The 9,391-nt window shown below is 37.0% G+C and overlaps 1 protein-coding gene across 1 annotated transcript; it reads left to right on the top strand.

The window, feature by feature from the left end:
- The first annotated feature begins 3,082 nt into the window (after positions 1 to 3,082).
- On the top strand, positions 3,083 to 8,867 carry LOC109207907 (NADH dehydrogenase (ubiquinone) complex I, assembly factor 6). The gene is made up of 2 exons (XM_019370908.1): positions 3,083 to 3,218; positions 7,167 to 8,867. Exon 2 carries the CDS (start codon positions 7,189 to 7,191, stop codon positions 8,098 to 8,100), a length of 912 nt encoding a protein of 303 aa, XP_019226453.1. The 5' UTR covers positions 3,083 to 3,218; positions 7,167 to 7,188; the 3' UTR covers positions 8,101 to 8,867.
- Positions 8,868 to 9,391: the final 524 nt, after the last annotated feature.

Genomic DNA, 9,391 nt, shown 5'->3' with positions numbered 1-9,391 from the left:
CGCAAAGAGAAATGGGGTGAGATCCATTGGTCGTTCCAAAGATTTATTTGTGTACCAGATGTAATTGCCCAGGAGGTACCCTTTTGGCATAAGGGTAGGGCTTTTGTTAAGCTTTTCCAGGTGGATGAGTCATGCGATTTAGCTATGTATGCTCTGGTATGTGGTGGAGTGACACGGGGCGCACAGTATTTGCCCTGCAATATTTGAGTCCAGAGACTTTGAGGATTAGTGGCGAAACGCCAGACGAGACTTGTTAACAATGCGATTATGTTAGCATGCGTAAAATTCTAGCAATGTACTTTACAATTTTGACTTACAAAATTTTGGCATAAGAGTTATTTCCTTTGAAAACAATTTAGCAGGATCAAAAAATAAATAGTTGCACTAAATGATCTTATTCGGGCAAATCTCCTAACACACCTCGGTAGCCGAAATTTATTAATTCACCACCGGAAATGCAACAAAAGAAGTACACAAATATTCCGAGGCGGATCCAAGATTTAAACTTTATAGGTTCAGGTTCCTATTCTACCACAGCTCATCTAATTTTATGTGTTCAAAATTTATTATTGGCAGAATTGCCTCATAGACACTTGTACTTGTTCGCGTTTGTCATCCTGATCTTTATACTCAAAAAAGTTTTATCCAGACACCTATAGTTATCCAAAATCAATATTTTAATCCCTCTGATCGTTGATTAGGTCTATGTGGCAACTTGACAGCTGAACTGGACAAAATACGTGTATTTCACGCGTATATGGAGCGTGAGAATAATTCACTACTAGAAATTCGCTAAAAACCGACCATGGTCGACCAACCAATTTCAAAGTCGGTCGGTTTTTCAAAAAAGGTTCAAAAAAGATATATATTTCTACGAAACTGACCAACTTTGGTCTGTTTTCTTTGGCGCAAAAATGCGGGAAACTATTTTGAATCCCGCAAAATTTATTTTTCAAGAAACCGATCAACTTTGGTCGGTTTTTTTATTTATAATAAATTAAAATTAATATTAATATAAACCGACCGACATCGGGCGATTATTTTCGTATGAAAATACAATTAAAGAGTATAAATGAAATAAACAAATATCTTAAAACAAAATGCACCAATTGGTCTAGTGGTAGAATAGTATCCTGCCATAGTACAGATCCCGGTTCGATTCCCAGATGGTGTATTTTTTTAATTACATAATTAAAATACCGAACGACTTTGGTCGATTTTTCGGTAATTTTTTATTTATTTTTGAATTTAATTTACCGACCAAAGTTGGTCGGTAATTGCCGACCAACTTTGATCAGTATGCCCTTTCGACCTTTAAAATACCGACCACAGGTTAATGATCGCATTTTGAACGATTATTGGCCTTTACCGACCTACCTTGATTGGTTTTTTTGGACGGGTTATCCCGAATTTCTAGTAGTGATTATTTAAACCAAAAATAATTAAAACAATAAAAAAGAAGAAAAAAAAGACAAAAAGTTAAATACAAAGAAAAGTCAATGAGTGCTTTCTCTTTACATTTTTCCCACCTTCCCCTTCCCCATTTTTCTCTCTCCTCCTCCCTTCTTCCATTTATTAACTTTCCCCAATTTTAACCTAAAACCTGGCTACAATACAGTCGTTTCCGCCACCTATCATCCAACACAAATGTTCTTCGTCGCCCCGTATTCAAAACCATTCCTAAATTGTAAGAAACCTCTTTTCTAAATCCCCCATTTTCGCCCCAGATTCAAAAACATTCCCAAATTGATAACAACTTATGAAGAAAGTTCTTTTCTAAATCCCCCGTTCTCCCCCCAGCTTCTGAAGACGAGTTTTTGCAAGTTAAGAAATAGAAACAGTGGAAAAAGATATCCGACGAGCCATTTTTTGGTAGAGTAAAAAAATTTAGGGTGATTTTCCAGTGAGATAGTTTTTAGGAGTCGTTCGGATCGATTCTTTTTTATGGTTTGGTGGTGCTATGGTAGAGTATTGGATGTCAAAAAGCTTTTTAGGTGAAGGGTGATCGGAGAGGAATTGCAGGTGTTGGTGGGGCGATTTTTAAGAGTTGAGTTGAAAAAAGAAAATGAAAAATGAAGTGTACAAAAGTGATTTACCGATGGAAAACAAGAGTTAGATAAATTCTGAGGAGGAAGGTGATGAAGGCGATGGTGGAATGGAAAAGAAAAAAAATATAATTTTTGAATAATATTAAAAAACAAATTAAATAATAGTAAAGAAAATCTGACACATCAGGGCGTTTGAAGAAAACGTGCAGTTAGAGGGTTTAAAATATTGATTTGAAATAACTATAAGTGTCTGGACAAACACAAATAAGTAAAAGTGTCTATTAGACTATTTTACCTTTATTATTTGTAAATATTTGATAACTTTTTGGACAAAAATACAGGGTATGAGCGAAAGCTATGGTTGTTATTCAACCATTTTCAACTTTTGACCTTGAAGTTCTACTCGCGAGAGAAAGAAGTGTCAAACTTTAAAGAGCACCCAAAAAGTGTCATATTTCTGCAATTATTTGAAATGCAATAGTTTAAGAAAATGAGCCCAAAACAATACAAGTGGACCAAAGCCCATAGCATCTTCTAGTTAAAATATTATGGTATAGCCAGTTTTTACACTGGTCAATGAAAAATAGCCAGCGTTTATCAAGTCAATGAAAAATAGCAATTATTTTGCTGCAACAGTGACCAGTCCAGTATAATATACGGAGTTCTGGTGCATTTGTGTACGAACTCCAGCATATTATGCTGGACCGGTATACTTTGCTAACTCCTGTAAAATTTGCGGGAGACTGGAGCACCAGTGCTCTAAACTCCAGTATATTATACTGGACAATTATACTTGCTGGAACTCCCGTAAAATTTGCGGGAGTTCCAGCATAGTTATCCTGGAACTCCCGTAAAATTTATGGGAGTTCAAGCATACTTATGCTGGAACTCCCGTAAAATTTGCGGGCGTATTTTTCCGGATTTTGAACACTGTTTTCGCTCAGATTTAAAGTGGCTAAATTTGGATGACTTTTAAAATTTGGCTATTTTTCAACGATCAGTGCTAAATCTGGCTATTTTTTAATTTCTCCCCATCTTACTCTTGTTCTTTGGCGTTTGAGAGAGATCCATTTCTGAAAAGAAGCCACGCATCTGCCAACAGCACCACCACTTTGAAAATCTTTTGCCAACACAACTTCTCTCTGTGCCCGCAGCGAACGGAATCAAATTGTATGTTCCTTTTACCTCTGTAATTTCAGTTTTGTAATGATTTTATTTAATGAATATTGTTTGAAATGTTTTCTGGAGCATTTTAAGCTTATTGTTTGAGCTGTACTTGATTTTAAGCTCTTAAAAACCTTAGATGAATTGCTCCCTCTTTGTATTTTTTTAGCATCTAAAATTACAGCTAAAAGATACTCTCTCCGTCCCAAAAAGGATTATACTTTTCGAATTTCGAGAATTTTGACAGAAATTCGGACAAAAATTTACAAACTACATAAATAGTACTATAAGTCACAATAATTAACAATTTAAAAGGCATATGAAAAAGTTGCAGCCAAAGAACCCCTTGTTTGACTCTCGAAATTGGAAAAGTATCATCCTTTTTGGGCGGAAGGAGTAGAACTTTTGCATTTTTTAGATTTCTTTCCCTTGTTATTTGCTGAATTTGCATAATCCTTTGCGTCATTGCTGAATTCTTTATAGGACAAAAGATGAATTGTTGAAAACGTACAATAAATAAAATTCGTTTGTTTGATGCTCTGCTGCTCGCTTAGTAGTTGGTACTGGGAATAGCTCTGTACACGAGAAAGAGGGGAAAAAAAAGGAAGAGTAATTATGTTCCACTCCGGAAGCGTATGTAGGTGGTAATTTATGGGCTCATATGAACTTAATAGCTCTGACTCATATCGTGTATATGTGCTAAAATATCCAGTAAATAAGTATGAATAATAAAATTTTGAAGTTAGTATATCAAATGGGAAGGGGTAGAATCCCGAACTCGTACCCATAATATTTAAATTCTGGATGCGCCTTTGTTACTCCCTCATATGCATCCAGGAGAAACAACTTCATCCTTCATAGTTAGCTTGTTTGGATTTTAGGATGTTGATGGATTGCATATGCTATTTTCTCAAAGAGGAAAAAGCTATAAAAAAAGAGAAAATTTTAGCTCTTGAAAGTGCAGGCGACCGCTCTCTCTTCGTCACTCTAAAACTCTAAATAGAGGTGGTCACATTTGCATATGGTATTGAGGTGTTTATAGCATTCTAATGTCATTTATGTTATTCTCTTTCCCATGGAGGCCAAATGGAGTGTAGTGATAACATTACATATGGTAGTACTACATGATGTATCCAAAGGTCCATTTTTTAAGGAACAACTGCAACTACGTGCTTGGCATGGGAAGTCTTTGGTAAATCGGCTACATTAGGATATAAGACCCACGGAAAAATGTTCAAGATGCTTTCGGGATATACTTGGATCAGTGGACATCTAGCATAGGAAGACATGACTTAAGTTGTCCATTTATACGCATCAAATTATGTACGACCATTTCTTCTATTTTAACTTGGATAAAAAGGTTTTTACGGTTGTGAAGCATAACTGTCCTTTCATTTCTTGAGCATGAAGCTAACTAGGGCTATGTTGCTCGGACTTTCCGAAAATGTCGTTGGGTGTGTGCCTGATCCTCCAAAAGTAGTGCATTTTTGGAGGATCCGACAGAAGTGCGGCAACATTTTGAGAGTCCCCGCAACGTAGAATCTAGTGACACAGCATTTTAAAGCGATTGAAGCTAGAAGCAGTCGCTCCTTTGAATCTGGCTTTAGAGATGAAAAGAGAAATGGAGGAGGAAAATAGGGCCTTTTGCTACCTGTGTACTAGGAGTCCTCTCGATATATTGTTCTATGTTTTCCTTGTTGTCTTCTTCCTCATCTTATTTTGCTTGGTTGCAATAACTTTTCTTCTATTAATTCAGTTTATCTACATTTACGGAGCTGTTTCTTACTTCTTTCTTTTTCTTTCATGATGGCTCTTTGTTAGTGTGTGGGATCTCTTCTCTACTTTTTCTGCTTCAAGCCTTTTAAGTTATCTTTCTGTAAACTTGCTAACGAAGTGATGTTTAGTTCAGTTGATGGAATTAATATTATAATAGATGTTGAAATTCATATTCTCTTAATCTCATGTTTGATGTTATAAGTACTAATTTATATGCTTCTCTTGTTGTTGTTTTGTGCAATTTTTTAAGACACCTCCTAGAATGGGCAGGTTTGCATTTCAATCTGTTTCCTTGTAACCCATTTAAACCTACCCCATACAGAATCCAATCTACCTGTTTCCCAGCTCTCCATTTCAGCAGTAAAACACGAAATACTGCTGAACCCTGGTTATTATCTACCGTCTAATAACTCTTTATAAGACAATTTTTCTAATGAATTGGAAAATAAAATACAAAGCGAAGAAGGTTTCCAGTACTCTTTGGAACACTGATTTCAGTAAAAGGTGTCTTGAAGCATATATCGACTTGTCATATCCGTGTATTGTCTGTCCTCCATCTCATTCCAAGTTAATTTGTATGTATGAATATAGGTACAAATCAGTTCTGTTTCTGCTTTTCATTTTGTTTTTTCTTGCTGAAAAATAAATGGAAAATGGCCAAATATATCCGTCTACTTTCAAAATCTACCCTCCGTCTCACTATCTGGCTATTTGAACCCCTACCGTTATACTATGAAACAAAAATACCACTAATTTGGACGGAATGCCATGTGTCAGCTCTTTATTAAAAGACCCACCCCCAATAATTTCAATTAAAGCCCGCCCCAAGTTAGACTCATTACCCGACCCAAAACCCTTTTACCTCATTTATTTTTTCTTTCTTCTTCTTCTTCCTTCTTCTTCTTCTTCTTCTCTTATAAGCCATCCAACCTTCATCGATTGAGGCCCTCATCTCTCTCCCTCAATTCTATAAAACTCTAGTTAGGTAATAAAAATAAGTGAAGCAGAATTGAAAATATTACTAGTAGATGAGAAGCAAGAAGAACACCATCCTTGTGAAACATTTTTTTTCCGCTGTTCTTGAAACTTGTTTTTCCATCCTAGAAGCTTTTTTGTTTCTTGCTTTTTGGTGTTTTATTGCTGAGTTTTCAGAATTTTGTCCTTTTCTAGATATATTAATTGGTTTTTGATATATGCAAATAAACTACTTAGATCCAAAAAACTTCTTCATTTATTTTCTAGTAATTTTTTTAAGATAGGTGATGATCACTTTCTCTTGAGAATGTATCTTGGGGCTGGGGGTATTCTTCAAAAGATTGTTGGGTGAGGATGGACAATGAGAGCTTCAGGTTCAAGCCTCATGGCAATGGATCGAGTGAGGTCTTAGCATGGGTTTCGGCCGTTAAAAAATTGAATCGGGTCAAATGAGGTGGGTAAATGGGGAAGGGGCTATAAAAAAGGGCGAGTTTAATTTGAGCCATGCTAAGAAACTTAAAAATATTATTGTTGTGGTTCGTAAAAAATATTGAAGAAGATGAACTGGGTTTAAAACTCTAATGGAGAACAACATTTGAAACGGAGTGTTCAAGAAAAAATTGAAGAACCCTATAATGTTTTCCTCCGCTGCAAAACTTGTAGACTCAAATTTATTATTTGATAAACTATCTTCAAAAATTACAACCAAATTTCCTATTACATGGAAGAAAACTTAGAGACTTTGTTTTGAATACAAACAAAAAAGATAATCATGGAATTTGAGGTGAAGATGATACTGGAGTAGTTGGATAATGGGTGGAGAAAATTTCTGAAAATTTGAAATAGTTTTTGTTTCGTTATCTCAAAGTTGCGGAAAATGGAAATGTGTAATGGGTAGAAAAATTAGGGCAGGGTCGGGTATCAAAATTTGGGGTGGTCTCTTTAATTCTGAAGTGCCACGTGTCATTCCGTCCAAATTAGGGGTATATTTGTTTTATAGTATAACGGTAGGGGCTCAAACAACCAGATAGTTGGACGGAGGATAGCTTTAAACAATATTTGAAAGTAGAGGGATATATTTGGCCTTTTCCGAAAAATAAATGTTGTCTTAATTTCCTTGCTCCTCTCCCTTCCCTAAATTAATAGTTTCATCTGTACGTGATGCTATGTTGTTGATGTTTATACTCATGCTAATGACTGTAGGAAAACCGCACTAGGGATTGAGATGAATGGTGCTTCCTCATCCGGTGGTGTAAGAGCTGCTTTATCCTATTGTGTGCAGCAAGTACGAAGTTATGATTATCATCACTACCTTTGCCTTCTTGAACTTCCTACAAACATGCGGAAGGCTGCATTTGCGCTCCGAGCTTTCAATGTGGAGACGTCCCGAGCTATGGACGTTGCTTCTGACCCCAGAATTGGTCTTATGCGCTTGCTTTGGTGGCAAGAAGCTTTGGACAAGATCTATTCCAACCAGGTAATTGAGCATCCAGTAGCTCAGGCCCTTACTTCTGTCGTATCTGAGCACAAGGTTAGCAAAAGTTGGCTGAAACGAGCTGTGGAAGCTCGAATAAATGATGCAAAACGAGAAAGTAATGAAATTCCACAAACTGTTGATGAATTGGAGCGATATGCTGAGGACACAGCATCAACTATTTTGTACTCTACACTTCAAGCAGGTGGTATAAAATCCACAACAGCAGACCATGCTGCTTCACATATTGGTAAGGCGAGTGGCCTTCTTTTGCTGCTTAAATCACTCCCATACCATGCTAGTCGAAACCATCAGTTTTCATATATACCAGCCAAGGTGGCTGAGAAACATGGATTGTTGATTCACCAAAGTGGTCAGTCAGAGATCAGAAAGGACTCGCGTGAGGCCCTTTGTGATGCAGTGTTTGAAATGGCGTCTGTTGCTAATTCACATCTGCAGAAGGCTCGAGAATTGGCTGGAAGTGTGCCAGCTGAAGCTTTTCCCGTGCTTTTGTCTGCTGTGCCTGCCCAGGTCATATTAGATTCTTTGGCTAGGGTGCAGTTTGATATATACGATCCACGGCTGGCACGTGGAATCTTAGGAGTTCCCCCTTTGTTGTTTCAGTTGAAACTGAAATGGTTTTCATGGAGGGGTAAATACTGACATTACCTTTATGCCTCTGTTAGCTCTTTTAGCGTTGGTCGTCCGCCATTGTTTTCTGGTGCTAGCAGATCAACGTCTAAAGCGTGGATGAATATTCATCCCTTTGTAGAATATGCATCTTAAGCAAGTTTAATATCTATGCTAACCAGTGAAGACAGTAACTGGTATTACAGGTACGAATTTTTGACGAGTAATTGAATTCTCACATGGATAAATGTGATTCTGCGGTTGGTATTTCTGGTGTTTCATCCTTACACATAAAGAGGAAACTTCAAGTGTTAAAATAAATTTCTGAGAGTACTCTGTCTGGTTTGACATTCTCATGTTCACTCTGGATTGCTGTTTGCTAGTTTGTTGGCACCATATTACTTTCGTAGTTTGGAAGTAGTGGAGAATTTAATCATAATCTGTTTCTTTTACTTTCTTTTAACTATGTTGCTCGGACTCTCCAGAAATGTCCCCGAGTGCATGTCGAATCCTCCAAAAGTAGTGCATTTTTGGAGGATCCGACACAGGTGCAACAACATTTTGGAGAGTTCGCGCAACATAGTCGTTTAATGCATAGCCAGAAACTTGTGGAGAGGCAACGAATCGGATTCGGTACGCCATGTCTACTAACCATTTGCACACTGTTTCTTTTCAATGTTCTCTCTCTGTCATCTTAATCTTGAGATAATGAGTTGTTTCCAGGCCTATTCTACCATATTTGGTCATAAACCTTGTTAAGTGTAATGCATTGTAATAAAGCTTCAAGTCCTTTTCAACTCCAAGACTTCTTTATTTCACATATCATACTGGTTAGAGAAAGTGAGCAAAGTTTTATATGCTTTCATTCTTCTCATTGTCATACAGCCTACTAGTATTGTATCCAGGAGTGTTGCCTAGCGGTCAACGAAATGAGCAAACAATCATGAGATATCAGGGTTCTAATCTCAGCACAGAAAAAATGCTAGATGATTTCTTCCATCTTTAGTTATCGGGTAATTATGCTGGTGGAATTTAGCAGGTACTATGGTGCAATAACTGAGGTACGAGTAAACTGGTTTGGACACGAATGTTATCAAATACACACAGGTGTTGAATGAAACAAACAAAACACTAATGCAAAATCAATAATGCCTATGATTTCTTTGTTTATAATGAAGGGGAGCCTTGGCGTAATTGGTAAAGCTGTTGCTATGTGACTAGGAGGTCACGGGTTTTCTTCCATCTTTAGTTATCGGGTAATTATGCTGGTGGAATTTAGCAGGTACTGTGGTGCAATAACTGAGGTACGAGTAAACTGGTTTGG

The sequence above is a fragment of the Nicotiana attenuata genome, unplaced genomic scaffold (assembly GCF_001879085.1).
Source record: "Nicotiana attenuata strain UT unplaced genomic scaffold, NIATTr2, whole genome shotgun sequence".
In the NCBI taxonomy this organism is placed as follows: Eukaryota; Viridiplantae; Streptophyta; class Magnoliopsida; order Solanales; family Solanaceae; genus Nicotiana; species Nicotiana attenuata.
This window is presented reverse-complemented; position numbering and strand designations above follow the sequence as displayed.